The sequence below is a fragment of the Vicugna pacos genome, chromosome 20 (genome assembly GCF_048564905.1).
Source record: "Vicugna pacos chromosome 20, VicPac4, whole genome shotgun sequence".
NCBI classification, from domain to species: domain Eukaryota; kingdom Metazoa; phylum Chordata; class Mammalia; order Artiodactyla; family Camelidae; genus Vicugna; species Vicugna pacos.
This window is the reverse complement of record NC_133006.1, coordinates 38,159,795-38,175,101: the sequence shown is the minus strand read 5'-3', so window position 1 is coordinate 38,175,101 and position 15,307 is coordinate 38,159,795. Positions and strand designations below refer to the sequence as shown.

The following is a 15,307-nucleotide window of genomic DNA, read 5'->3' as shown; positions in this document are numbered from 1 at the left end:
ATATAAGGAAAATTTAACAGAGCTCACTTTTAAATTTACAGCAAGCATTTAAATTTTTAATTCCTTCTTATTTATATTTTTATTCCTTAATAGAATTTAATTTCAAATGGAGACTCTATTTAGGCATTAAGAGCACAGTGGGTACTAGCAAAAATGATCTATTAAAAATGTTTTTTATTTACTGTTTTCAATTATAGCCATAGCTTTTACTGTGTATTATCTCTAGGTGAGAAAAAATATCAGTGTGAACAACACAAGTCATCTAGTAACTATAATACTAGAAAAGTTACCCATGAGATAATTGGAAAAATATGCACAGTTTATAGATAAGTTTATAGATAAAGCAAAGCTTGTTTTACTTACAGATTTTTGAAAAATGATTATTAGCATCATACTGAGGAAAAACTGATGACTGAATTTACAGATACATACAGCCCCACAGAAACCTACCTTGAATTTTGAAATAACACTCTGCTCTGTGTGTACATGTGTGTCCCCCGGGGATGGTGTACTGGGGACTTTCATGTGAGCACACTGCTCCTGTAGAGCATCTATTAACAAAGACCAGGGAGCAGGGACAGCTCAGTGGTAGAGCATGTGCTTAGCACGCACAGGTTCTGGGTTCAATCCCCAGGACCGCCAGGAAAAAAAGTAAACCTAATTTCCTCCCTCCAAAATTAAAAAAGTTAAAAAAAAAACCCACACCCCCCCCTTATCCATGGAATTACTGTTTGCAACACACAAGGGGCCACAGAAAATGAGAGGGATTGATTATAAGAATAAAAAGTTCCCTTTTTTCATTTATTTTTCTATTGAGACACTAACCACACATTTATATCTAAAAAAAAAAAGTCTAAATTAGTTTATTTCAATGCCAATGCAAATGTGGTACTTACTTCAGAGGTAAGACAGTACCCAAATCTTGTATCAGTGTTGGACTAAGTTATAGCACTGAGTTCTTGAACATTACATGGGTCTTTTTAATAAGAAAGGACTCCAGAAAAGACATATTAGTGAATCTCTACCCACAACACACACACACACACACACACACACGTATAATATTAATGAAAGTGTTAGACTAACTTATATGTTGAATCTGTTACCTAATACTTAAGGGTCAGTGAGATCACTTTAAAGACAAGGAAAACAGTTATAAATCAGCTAGAAGAACAAAACACTCTGCAGACTTGATTTTACAATATTGAACAACTCGTGCTTTGCAGCACTATAGTAGATGTTTTTTGGACTAGGAAACACACTGTGGCCACGGGCAGTCTTCAGGGGCAAGAAAATACTGTTTTTCTTAATTGTACGCATCCTTCCATTAGGCCACCAATCCCTAAAGGAAATAAAAAAAGAAAAGTATCAATTGATTGCTGCTCTCTCATTGTTCATTCAACTCACTGTTGTGATTAAATTAAATAAAAAGTTAAGTGAAACTTGGGTTACCAGTTTATACTTTTATCCAACGAACACTGACTGCTCACTTGCTAGCGCAAAGGGCAGTACCGCAGCCCAGGAAGGGTCATGCTAACTACAGCAGACTGCGACCCCTGCCCTCAGAGAGCATCACTTTTAGTAAGAAAAGCAGACACAAAAGCGACAGACCTGTAAAGTCAGTGGGTAGTTTTACTAATTCAGTTACGCAAATGACAGTTCAGCTACGTTTGCTTTATCAACTCGACCTGATGATCTAATGAAACACAGTGTAAGATGCAGAAATTGACTTACACGTATACATTCATTGCTCCTTAGGATGTTCTGTACGGATACAGGTCCATCGTAGAACTTACTTACTACGTCTGGCCCCACTTTTTCGGGGTGGGATGGGCTCCGTCTCGGCACCATGAATGGTAACACGATAAAGGCCAGGCCCTCGTCCTTCCCCCATCTCTCCTTCACACCCTCTTCCCAGCAGCAGGTATTTACTGAGCTCCTGCACAGGACCAAGCACTGTCCTAAGTCTGGTTAATAGGAAAATTCATCTGAAAAATTCTCCACACGGGCAGTCCGTGCTCTGATGGGAAACGTAAGGCATGCAAGTGGCATAGAAAGCTATTGAGTGAACGTGGAGGTGAGCATCCGGTGATGAGAGCTGTGAGTAATCACGCTGGCAGGCGTGGCGGTGGGGAAGGCAAGAAGTCACTGACACTGATATTCAAGCATCATCTGGAAGAGTCCGGTGGCCTGCAGTGTGCAGGTGCAGTAATTTAAGCCATTACAACATGCTTAGAATGTTTACTAGTTTCTGTAAACTTGAGATCTGTTGACAGAGATGTTGATATACATTGATCTGCCTTCAATCATAGCCATAAAAGATGGAAGAAGTAGACAGTAGATGCATACGCTAATTTCTGCCAACAGAGGGAACATGTAGTGTAATCCTTAATGCAAATGTCTTCCGTAAAATTGAGGATCTCCTACTAGTTAGATGATAATGAGAGATGGGGATTGAAAAATCACCACCATCAGATGTGTTCGTGTTTCCCGATTGTAGGTGCCAATTTCGACCTCTCTAACAAACACTGCTTTCTGTTTGAGAGAAGTGACTGTCAGAACACCTGCTCACCCTTCCTTAAAAGCACAAGGGAAGATACCCTCTGTGTTTATTGCTCTACAAGGAGGGCAAAGGACCCTTAAAGATGCAAGATTTTTTATAAATGCTAAATGAAGGGGAGAGGGGATTTATGGAGACTTGGTCATGTCACCGTCCAGCCGTTCCCCTGTTCCCTCCAAATGAAAAAGTGCTGCTGCAGGAGAGTGTGCAACCACCTCCTGCCCCTCTTCATGGTCCACGGCGGATGTGGATGCGGAGCTCTCTCTAAGCTAAGGGAGTCAGCAGGAGTCTGCGTTCTCTGAAGACCTACTGGGGGCGCCCATGACTTCCAGCTGTGGCTCCCAGCACCGGTTATTGACTTTGAGTAAGTTACGTGTTCTAAGGCAGTAGGCGGAGAAGGAAGCTGGACTTTGTCTTCTCACCATGACCTGCCCCTACCATGGAGCTTTAAGAAAACAAGAAGGAAAAGCACCTCTTAGGGCATTCGTGTACAGCAATGAGGGAAATCTTTAATCAGGGGGAACGTACCTTTTTACTTCAATGGCTTCTTTTCATTTCCCTTGATTTAATATCCAAGGAATCTTCCAGAGTATGGTCCGCTTCACTGAAATGTTCCTGCAGAGCGGTGCGCACTTCACTGGGGATAGACTTTAAGCCGCTGATATCGCCAGACACCTGAAAAGTGGTGATAAAGTGGCACATATTCACTTATCACATTTCAAAGAAATACTTAGGCAGAATGAACAAAAGCTGTGATTTTTTTCCCCCTGGAAAAAAACATTACAGCTTGGACGTGCCCTGAAATGCCATTATTGTTAACCTAATTCCACATTTTAACTGAAGCTTTCAATTTACATTTTATGGTTTGGCTCCATTTCTTTCTGACTTTGACAATAATTTTATAACACACCCAAAATACAAACGAACATTTGTATACTATTTACTAATACAGAACACAGGGTCATAATTAGCTATTTAAACACATTTGAAAAGTGAATTATCCTAATCCTACGGAAACCAAAAACAAGTCAAAATAAAATACAAGACTGGGATTTTCTGTTTTGCCTCTAATGACTTTTGTGTGATGAAATGGATAGAAAACAAAAATATCACAGGAAAGCACAGGACAACATTCCTTTTAGTAGGAACTCATTGTCCCTAGAGAAGCTTTCTGTATACACAAGACTAATTGTCTTTGAGCGCAACTAGCTACCATGCCAACATCCTGCTTCACTTGTCACACACAGTTTGGGTTTATTTCTGGGCTGTTTATAATAATCATCAATTTCACTGACTTCATCTGTCTCTCCTACATCTTGAAGGTATCTCACATTTCCAAGAATTCTGCTGAACGACTGTTTTCCCCAGAACTTATGGCCTCTTGAACTGCAGGCTGTGCCGATGGGAACGTCAGGGAGCCACGGCTACATCTGCCCTGGTAAACTGAGTGCACGTCTCTGGATAGCAAAGGGGACGTCTACTATCGTTCCCACCTATGTGGGTTAATAAAGGCAGTTTGTGATTAAGCAGAAATAGGTTAGATATTTGACATATACTAATTAATACCCCAATGCTGAGGAAAAATAGATAGCCTTGGACACCTTGATTCCTCCTTTTGTTGACATTCTCTTATCAGGTCTTCTCAGAGTCCACTTCACCCACATTTACCTAAACTTCTGTTGTACTTTTCCATCATTTACTTCCCCATCATTTTTCTTAACCATCTCTTTTATTTATTCTTCATTATACACTTTTTTTTTTTGCTCTTCTTAGTATATGATCTTTTTAAAGCCTAAATTTATTGGGACACCTTCTACGCCACATCAACATTTACTCAGATGTCTTTCTTATCAAAACTATCTAAGAACACAGCTCACAGTCACAGTTCTAGAGCTTTGTTAGGCCTCTTGGGAAGCCGTCCCTTTTAGGCCCTTATGTGATAGATCACGCTAATTGCTCCCAGAAATTCCGAAATGCATATTCTTACTATCAAGTTGGGTGGCATTAAGCCTTCTCCAGAATTAGGAATTCCAAAATGACAAGGTCACTTTCTCCTAAGTTTTCTGTCATTCACAATCTTTCTCTATTGTTGACCATTAGATTCAGAGTAACAGCTTCAACCGTCACTTTTCTTCCAGGAAATGAACTATTGGGATGTCTCCCTGCTCAGGACTCTGTCTTTATTAACAGGAACTCCTTAAAGAGCCCAGAGTGTGCAGGCAAGAAGGGAGCTGGGGCAGGAGGGGTTTAATTTGCTCAGTATTTGAGGGACTTCCTAAGTGAATCATTTAATTGCCCAGAAGCATTCCTCTACCCTGACGTACAACAGCAGGGCCATGGGCCAGCAGCATGTCGCCTTCTGGCTTCCACTGGTTTTTTTTTAAATTTGCTCCTACAATTTTAAACTATTCCCTTTGTCCTCATTACAGCTGCCATCACAAATGTATCAAAAATGTACTTGAGTAAAATGATTTGTACGTCTATGTGAATATACATCAAATTACAAATATACTTTGGTCAGACAGGTTCGGGAAAGAGGGAATAAAAATATAACTAGCCTTAATTATAGCTGCTAAAGAAACTTCTCACTTCTTAGTTAATTCTTGTGGAAGACGTTTCAGTTTCCAATTATGGAATCTGTTTAGAGTCACTTATCTCAAATGATTTGTGCTAGAAAAAAAATAAGCTAATAACATTATAATCTTACTTATTTTATTTTATGAGTTTCATTGACTACTGGGAGGAAATCCCAGAAAATAAATATGACGAACACCCAAGATCTCACGGCAGGCTTGTATTTAAATGTGCCAGGCTTTAAAAACAAAAACCAAGCTAGTCTTGTCACATTTTTCAAAGGCAGAAGATGACAGTGAACTATCATATCCACGTGGTTTCGTATTTCAAACACAGCAGTATCTCTTTAAGTTACAGACAGCTTAGTTTGTGTGGCTATGGCCAAAAAGATCATTAATGTTGGGCCAACGTCCCATTCACCGCAGTGCTGAGTCTGTTTGTTCATCTTTTCCGGAGGGCAACTTGGAGATGTATATTTATGTGTGTAACAAATGCATTCATAAATATTTGTCCTTTTCAATTCTCATATTCTTTGGCCTGGTAATTCTGTCAGGACCTAGCTTTAAGAAATAACAAGGAACATCCATGAAACTGACCGAGAAAGAGACTCCAAATTTGACCCATTCATAGAAACAATTTGAAAAATGGCAAAAAACTCTCACAATCAACTTTTTTTGGAGGAAAATTAGTTCTGGCACATTATTTGGCTGAGGCAGAAGCCACCAAGGACTTGACTATCTACTCAGGCCCCACCACAGTGTCACAAATTCACAGAGTGACAGCAGGGACATCTCGGTGGCATTGCCAGGCCGTGTGGCCTGGAAAGGATTTCTGCAGAGACAGACAAGCATCTTTGAGGGCGTGTGGACGTATGGAGCTTGTGATCAACAGAAACACCCATGGCCACAGAGACAACAACATATGTTAACTTCCTCCTGTCTTGTGCTTGAAGCGGGCTGGACCTCGGTATAAAAAAGTCCCTGGATTTCTTAGAAATTGTGTTAAAACAGGCCTTAAGAACGAGTTAGCGAATTGATTGCTAATAAGGGTAGCTATATCCTCAAGTGTCTAATTTAAAAAATGAAGTTGACTTTATTTGCGAGCTACATGGTGGAAGGGGTCGTATTCAGCTGCCAGAAACCCACGTTGATAAAGATTTAGTGAGAGGCCATTATAAATATGGTAAAGAGGCCGAGGAGGAGGAATAATAAAATAGATACAACATTCGGACCGATTCCGTTTTCATTCAATTAATTTAATTAAATTGTGCTGACAACATAGGACTTGGGGATGCACTGCAGTAATTCACTGACTGCAACAAGACAGCAATGTTTGGAGGCCGAGTGAAACCCACGACGGTTCCATAGTGAAGCAAAATTCTCCAAAAGAGCTCAGATCGCTGTGCCTGAAATCCAGGCAACTGGACTAGGGGCAGAGAGTCTTCATAATTAGATTACAACTGTACTCTTCAAAAACAGAACTAGAAATAATACAGCACTCAGTGTAAATAACAGGCTGAATCAACATTATTATAGAGAAAGGAAGTTTTGCATTTTGAAACAAGGAGAGCGCGGCTGTTAATTTCCTCACCCAGTCGAATAAGGGCTGGCGCTGGGATTAATTCCCTGGGATTCAGCGATGACGGCTGTTGGCAGTGGCGGCCGCGTTGATCATCACCGCTGTGAAAATTACAGGCCAAAGCACACAGTCCTTTCATTTTTGTAAAAGTATACTTTACTTGGTCGTAAAGAAAAGAACATTCAACGTTCTTAAGATTAAATATCTGAACATTGCTTCTGAAGGAGCAGCTGTCACCTTAAATCAAAAGTCTAGTTTGTTTACTGACTGTACTTTATACCCTTCAGAAACTGACACAAAATGGCAATAAAATCATTGTAAGTATTCTACAGGGGAAAATAAAGCCCTTTGGTTACAGTGGATGTATCTTTATACATAATTCCAGTTTATTTTCCGTGGAATTACGTTAAATATGTAAAAAGCCTTTTCTCATAAAGGTAAAAACGCGAGATGTTTCTGAGTTGTAATTTAGCATTAGTGTCAAGATTGCTTCAGAAAATAAGCTACCGTTACCGTTTCGTGCCTTTTAAGTGTCATTCAGCACACTGTACGTGATTCTGCCCAGAAAACAAACTTGTGTGATTTTATGTCAGTGTTTTATTAAATGCAAATAAGATTAAAAATAATTTATAAGACACAAATATGTAAAATTAGCTGACCCTAAACAACTGGTTTCTACATTGTTTAATCATATTACCATTAAATTATTTCAGGTAATTATAGAAAAATTTCTTCCATAAACTAAAAAGGAAAAACTCTATACTTCTGAATCTATCGCTTCTCGGAAGAAATCAGTTCATTTGTAGATAGTCCTTAATATCGACACAATTACCAAATGTACCAAAATGTTTTCGGGGTATTTCTGTATATAAATATAAAGAAAAATAATTATGCTTAGGGTTTTGTGGCTTATTTTGTTTTCTTCCATGAGTGAATTAGCTTTGACTTTTTTAAGAAATCAGTGTGTTAGGCAGCCTTGTCAAATGGAATCAAGATAAATATCTCTGACTAGGAGTACCATAGCATACGCTGAAATGCTCATCTCCAGCACTGACTGTGGGATGCGTGGATTTAAAATATATTTAAAATAAAAAGTAGAAGCATCCAGTTATAAGGCAATGTAGTGCCACACACGATGACTGTAGTTAGCACTGCTGTGTGATGCACAGGAAAGCTGTTAAGAGAGCAGATCCTAAGAATTCACATCAAGGGGAAAACTTGGTTATTTTCATTTTATGTCTATGAGACGATGGCGGTCAGCTAAACCTATCATGTTAATCATTTCACAGTATATGTCAATCAAGCCATCATGCCACACCTTAAACTCAGACAGGAATGTGTGTCAATGATTCCTCACGAAAACTGGCAAAAACGTTTTTAAATGAGTGTATTCATAATGTAAAAACCCCAAAATATTCCAAATTTGTAGTAACTTAAGATTAATAAATAAAAAGCATAAATTTCTTTTTTCACATTTAGAAGGTCACCCTTCAGGTCATGGTTTACAAATTCCAATTCAGTAAGAGAGAAAAATATACAGAAGTAAAAGTGGGCATATTTTACTCAAGGTAAAACATCCGCTCTTTAATGACTGTCCAATAAAGATTTAGCTTTTTCACCTCTCTAATGTTTACGTTAGATATTTAACCATGTTTTAGTTAGTAGATCAAGGCTTATTTTTTAAAACTGCTTCTTCACACTTATTGTACCTTTTAAAACATTTCCCAAAACTTAGAATCCTACGAAGTTTTTCTTCTTCAGTACATCATATGTATATGTATTATTTCCAATAGACATATAAATGCAGTAACAGAGCAAGGCTTTCCCTCAACCTTCCTAAATTCAATTATTTGGAGAGGCAAAGGAAATCTAAAGTGCTGAAAATTATTTTCTGAGTATTTTCAAAAATATGTATCTGATTATTCTTTTTATGGACACAAATAACAAATATGCAGTCTGTAAAAAACTGGAGCTGCCAATGAATGACTGTCTCAAATTATGCATACAAATGAAGTAGGGAGAAATGTAATATTTTGTAAGACTGAACAAGAGAAGTTATTTTAGAAAAGACCTGTATCTCTAAAGTGTTTTTTAAAATCACATCTTAATATATATAAAATAGAATAAAAATATTTCTTCATGATTTTGTAAGGATTTTCTAAAGAAACCAAACATAGTTTTACTAAAAATTAATTCAGTCACTAATAGTTACATTTTTGACCTTTAAAAGTAGGTCAAATAATAAAATAGCTTTCTGGAAGTAAACAGCTACATTTTCTGAAAATACATCTGCCGTCTGTTGTATTTATTTTAAAAGTGTGCTGATTTTTTAAAAATTGTGCTATTTTCCCCTCTTACAAGTTACCTACCCATTAAATATATAAATAATAAATTAAGCCTGAGGTAAGAACCATCTAGCTTAGTTTTGTGAAAAGCAAACCATGTCGTAGCAAGTCGCACTGACCTAATTATTACAGACAAATAAAATCACTATTTTGACACATACCTATGGGAATAGTAATTTTGTCAAGTAATTTTAAAAGAGAGAGAAATGCCTGTCTATATTTAATATATACCTAAATGATTACTAAATGTATCATTTTAAGACTTTTCATGGTAGTATGACAGGAGAATGTTTTATAAGTGACATTACATTCGAACATGTCAGATCATTGAATTCTCCTTTGCTCCTGCATCCTGGTTTTTTATAATCTGTGGCTTAAAATGAGGTCTAGGTTTTAGAGGTAACAGAATGATGTCCGTCTGCGGTTTATGGCAATAGCCAATCATTTTTAGGGAAAAGAAAAGGCAAAACAGCATTAGGAACCGATTTTTTAAAAAATCAATAGATGTAGCAGAAATAAAAGACAACCCTGGACTTGACATTTTGGGCAATACTTTATGCAAAGTCTCATGCAAAAAATAACTGTTGCTACTCTACTTCATTTTCATGTATAGTTTCAATATTGTCACGTAAGCAAATAGGCCCCAAGGACTGACCGACTGCGGCTTCTCACGCAGGTGTTGCGCACAAAACGGGAAGTGTTCTTAACTTGGGAAATGAAAATCTGACTTTCTTCTATTTGCATGAATGAATGAATTCTAATATTTCTGTAGGCCAGCCTAAAACTATGCACAATGAGAGACACAAGGATGGCTTTGCCCTTCCCATGGCCAATGACTCGCAACAAAAGGAGAAATTGGATGTAGGAATTTTCAACAATTTATATATGTTTAATGAATAATTTCTGGAGACTCCCATTGTTCAGTATTTCCCCTTTGACTTCTCTTCCACATTTCTGTCTGTCTCTCTCTCTCTCTCTCACACACACACACACCCCGCAAATGTGTCATTGTATCAGATGGATATGGGAATTTTACAGTAAGCAGTCTTTTCTGAAAGATACTAAAATAGAAGAGTTAAACCTGAAAACTCAGTTATTTGAATTATGTTCTGCGGCTCAAGTCACTGATTCAAGGACAAAGTACGACTCCTCCCCCTGCATTTAGTCATAGCTTCGCGCAGCCTTGCAAGACGAAGTCGGGTTCCTCCGCGGCCCCCTCGCGGACGGCAACACCGCAAGCGAGGCCCGGCGCCCCGCCACCTGCTCTGCGCGCCGACGGGCGGTCACTCAGTCCCCCAAGCACGAGGGAAGGCCGGCCCTGGGTAAAGCCGTCGAACCGTAGCACCGCGGCTCCGGGTTGGTTTGCGCCTTCCTCCTCCTGCTGCTTTCCATCAGCAGAACACTTAACAACCACTAATTGGTTAATGTGTTATTTAGGCAAGTCTTAATATTCTCATTTTGCAGACAAGGAATCCGGCTTCCTGCTGTGCATCTCCTGGCCCTGGGTAAGGAGCTCTTCAGATGGGAGATTCAAAGTAGGTGAGCGCGTCCCCCAGAGGCTGGGAGAGTCGCCCGAAGCCACGCGGCAGGGCCTCCCGGCGCCTCTGTCAGATCGCTGAGTTCCTGACTCCCTCTTCCCTGCTCAGACCACCAGGTGACACCGCCTCGAATGACAAAAAAAAAACCCTTTTCCCATTCCACCCCCGCTAATGCTCCGAGGACTGACTTAATTGCGGTGGTTACCCTGGGATCGGAAAGCTTATTTGTGACTTGATGAATCTGCGCTAGTCTTGCCTGGGTTTCTAGGTTTTGTAGCCCTGGAAACTTTAGAATAACTTCGTACCTACAGAAAGACTCAAGCTACGGAACAGAGGCAGAGCGCGCCTCCGCGGGGGCTCAGCGAAATCAAACCGCCCAGCCTCAGAGGGGCTGGTAAAAACAGAATTCAGGAGAGCCCCTCAGCTCCTGAAAGACCGGGGGCCATCTCGGACAAGCGTGGAGGGGATTTTATGCTTTTAAAGCAAAATGCGTAGAACGCTGTAAGAGCTGCGTCATCCGGGGTCCGAGGCCTGGTTGAAAAAAAATGGTGAACGTAAATCCACAAGAAAGATCATTTGTGGCATCACTCCTATTTCAGCCTGGTGAGTTGTGACCTCTTTACAGTGCAAAAATCATTCTGTTCCAAAACCATGAATTTTCACCAAAAAATATTTAAAATACGAAGATAACTTATTTCAAACTCAAATTGCTAAGGTTTTATTGAGAAAAAAGAAAAAGAAAAGGTTGATACGTGACCTATATTTCATATCAGAATCAGGAAAGACTTAGAAATCACTCTTGTCACAAGTTAAAGCTGTGTTAAATGCAGAAGGAACTTAGAATTCTTGATACCCTATTTACAAACGGCCATAAAACCTTTGCAGATACTAACTTCTATACATAAAATAGATGAACAACAAGTTTCTACTATCTAGGGAGCTATATTCAGTATCAGGTAGTGACCTATAATGAAAAAGAACATGAAAAGAAATATATGTATATATATGTATGACTGAAACATGACGCTCTACACCAGAAACTGACACACTGTAACTGACTATCCGTCAATAAAAAAAGAATGCAAAAAAAAAATTACCATAAAACCTCTGAGAATAGAGCTCCAGTTATAAGGGTAAAGCAGAGTTTCATCCATCACTGTTTCGTGTTTATTGCCATATCTAATCTGTAAATAAATTAGGCCCAGAGGCAGTTACCTGTTTCTTCCCCTAGCAGAATATTCCACCGAAATGTGGCGTAAATCTTACAGATATCTCTAAACGGATCCAACTTCTTTCTTCCGTGTAAGTTCCCTCGATTCACATCATGTGGGTGTTAATGGAAAAGATCTCGTGGTGCACAGCTACCCATCAAGAAGCATAGCCTGCCACCCAGAAATTGAATGCAACATAAGAGAGCCCCTTGAGCAGTAGCCACACGCTGAGGACAGAGACAGGAAAGTCAAAGGCGGACCTGTACTTGAGTCCACATAGGTGACTGCTTACAAACTATAATTTTGAAAGTTCAATAGATGTTTCTTTCATCCAGAAAGTATAACCTGTTGTTGGAAATGTCTTTACAATACATAGTTCTTTGGGAAAGATAATACGTGAATTTCATTTCTCCCTGAAGTTGCAAAAGACCAGTCTCCAGTCCATTCCAAGTTCATGTTCTGTAGCTCAAAAAGCCAGTAACAGACCCGGCTGGGCCTGTTAGGGGTCAGGAGAGAGAGAGGAAAGGAGGAAGGCTGTTGAATAGCCAGGCGAGTGGCTGAAAGAAAACCTGCCTCATCTTCAGTGTGCACTGGGACTGGTGTGATTTTATGGCTCCTGGCCTCTGGGAGACACAGTTTAATACTGGAAACAAGTTTAGAAAGGCTAAAGAATAAACTCTAGTCCTCCTGAGGCGAGTTAGAGAAGGTGCGAAGAGGATCGGTCCCTTCAAAATGGATGTCACAGCTTTCGGAGAAGTGAACGCAGGTAACACCAAGCACAAAGAAATAAGTGGGTAGAGTTTGGACTCGGACTCCAGAAGGAGGGGGTCCTGTGCCTTTGCTGGGACTAGTTAGCTGGTTAGGATTTGCAGGCTGGTTCGGTATTAGCCTCCCAGTGGGGGACAGGCGTCGACATGCCAGGCACACTTCTACCATCATACACTCCAGCGGTGTGGACAACACAGGCCGCCACAGCCAGGTGGGGCAGTGACGCCTACTGCCCCACCTCTCAGTCCTTCCAAAAGTTACTTTCTTTTTAGCATAATCTTACTACTAGGACTTGGAAAAAAAGGCTTAAATGTTGAATGGATTTAATTGCGCATGATCCATAGAACTTTGTAATGTTTATCACGCCTTTTAAAAAAAAAACTAAAACTCGTTGCCGATGTCACTGCATTAATCTGTCCCAAATCCCCATGAGGCAGGAGGAGTAAGTTTTCATAACCCAGTTTTACAGACAAGGATGTAGGCAGAGCAGTGGGAAATGACTAAACCAAGGTTCCAGAGCAAGTGCAGGAGGGAGTGGATTAAAGGGCCCTGATGATTGCTCTGCTTATAAGAACAGGCCACCTTATACCTGGGCTTCCCAGTGGGACCCAAGGACTACAAGCTACAGGATGCTTTGCAGCGGAAAGACAGACACCTCTGACAGCCTGGCTTCTCCGGTTTTCTCAGTGCATGGTGTGGATGCATATTTAAGCACATGCTTGTGCAAATTAAAAAAAAAAATTAAGCCCTGGCAGTTTTGTTCCACAAGGAGATTTCTGAAGCAAATGTTTCAGAAGTCTGAAACAGATCATACGCAGGAGTGCCAATGGTGACCCAAACCCCCAAAGAATTGCATCAGCTACAGTCCTAACCCTGCCTGCGGCTTTGCTGCAATGTACTGTCCACGGTAGACACAGTCCCCTCTGACGTCACGCCTCACTAGGGGCGGGGGACATGGAATGATGAGGACCCTTGTCCAGCCCATCTCTGCTTCTCTGAGTAGAGTGCCTCTGTGAGCCACTCACGTACCAAACCCTTGTATTGTTGAAAAGGGGAAGCACCTGCCCCCCAAGACTGCACTCTAAACAACTAGAAATTCCTTCAGGGTTAGATTCAAATGGATTTGTACGAGGACACGCTTTTATCACCTTCACAACAGAAACAACCATAGCCAAAATCCATAGAGCATGTGCGACGGGAACAGAAAGATTCTTCATTCTGCAAATTCTTAGCAGCTAGTATTGTGCCCCTGCTAAGTGAGTTTTATGCCAGCAAGACCAGGGAATCGAATGGGATGTAAATCTGAATCCTCCTTCTCCCCCGCCCTTCATTCCCACCAAATAGTGGGGAATGACTCCTCCAGACCTCACGACGCAGCAGCCCTGCGAAGACTAATGGGAACCTCGGGATTCAGCGTGTCGTGAAGCTAGGATTCTGAGAATATGAAGCAATGTAAGAGGGTGTTTTGTTTTGTTTTTTTGTTTTGTTTCGTTTTTTGAACAAACTCAGCTCACCTAAAGACTTTGACTTTTTAGGAGGAAACACAACTTTAAGATCTTTGCCAAATGCTACCCTGGAAAGTTTTTAAAGATTTCAGGATAGAAGGTTTCTTTATTATTTTCAGATTTATCTCATGGGAAAAATTGGAAATTCCACCATCTCATTCATTGTGAGATCAGTTAAGCCAAGGGCCATGCGCTTTCCTGAGGCACCAAGGTGTCTGTAGACTCAGATCTCTTCTTCATCAACCTGCTGATGTTTACAAATATTCACTAAGTCAAAGTTATGCAGGTAAAAATCCTAAATTATCTTACGTGATTTGTTTCCTGTCTCTCTCCTAATAGCTACACACACAAACATTTTTTTTCTTACGTGATACCTTTGTTTCAGTAGGAAAACACTGTATCTCCAAGTCTTCTAGGGTGTTAGAAGCATCAGTTACAATATGTTTGCAAAGTAGTTTTGAAGCCTTTGAAATCAAGTGTAAACACACCCACGTACATTCATGCACTACAACACACACAGCATTTGCATTAAAATATTTCCATACATACTCACCTCGACAATGGCGCCGCTAGGGAGTCTAAGAAAGTGGCGGTATAGCTCTTGGAACCCACTGGGATAAACGGTGTACACGGCTACATAAGAAGTGATACCTCCGGGACCAAGTGCAGACACAGGAATTTCATCTGGCTGCTGGAGGTCACAGCTGGAGATGCTGGCCTGCACGCCATGGCTTTTCCAGATATAATCATACACTGCCACCTAGTGAGACACGGAGACCCCCCCCAACCCCCCAGCCCCAGAAAAGGAGAGAAAAAATTAATTAACTTCTGGCAAGAGCATAACCAATTTTAAATGATTTTACAATAAATCTGAAAGTCTCTGCCATCTGCAGCGCCTGCACTCCATTCCGTGCATACTTTTATGACATATATCTAAATAGTGAAGAAGGACAAATCCCCGGTGTGTGCTCCGGAAAGTTAATTCTACACAGCTGAAGCTGTAATTGGCTCTCATATTAACCCGAAGTAGGAAGATCAAGCAGGCTGTGACAATGACAGTGGTGATTAAAAAAAAAAAAATGCTTACTCATGGTTTTATGAATGGGTGTTTACGCTTTCTCCATCCATCCAAAATAAATCTGTGCTCTTTGTTGCTTATTTGCAGTGTGCTAAGTCTCTGGCATCACCAGAACAGTGGACAAGATAAAATTAAAGATGCGTTTTACTG

At 40.3% G+C, this 15,307-nt stretch overlaps 1 protein-coding gene and 1 long non-coding RNA gene across 7 annotated transcripts in view; one reads left to right on the top strand and one right to left on the bottom strand.

The window, feature by feature from the left end:
- Positions 1 to 15,307, top strand: part of LOC107033041 (uncharacterized) — a 283,934-nt gene that overhangs the window by 243,600 nt on the left and 25,027 nt on the right. For 3 of the 4 annotated variants that reach the window (XR_012062417.1, XR_012062416.1, XR_012062414.1), the window contains one exon: positions 10,522 to 10,562. The exons of the other annotated variant lie outside the window; for it this stretch is intronic. This is a non-coding gene — a long non-coding RNA (uncharacterized lncRNA). The remainder of the gene's footprint in view (positions 1 to 10,521; positions 10,563 to 15,307) is intronic. 4 annotated transcript variants of the gene reach the window in all.
- LOC102544289 (uncharacterized) overlaps positions 694 to 15,307 on the bottom strand; it is a 245,217-nt gene continuing 230,603 nt past the window's right edge. For all 3 annotated transcript variants that reach the window (XM_072945696.1, XM_072945698.1, XM_072945697.1), the window contains 3 exons: positions 14,633 to 14,839; positions 3,089 to 3,235; positions 694 to 1,342 (listed from right to left, as the gene is read on the bottom strand). In XM_072945696.1, coding sequence (XP_072801797.1) covers positions 3,098 to 3,235; positions 14,633 to 14,839 — 345 coding nt within the window. In that variant the 3' untranslated portion in view covers positions 694 to 1,342; positions 3,089 to 3,097. The remainder of the gene's footprint in view (positions 1,343 to 3,088; positions 3,236 to 14,632; positions 14,840 to 15,307) is intronic.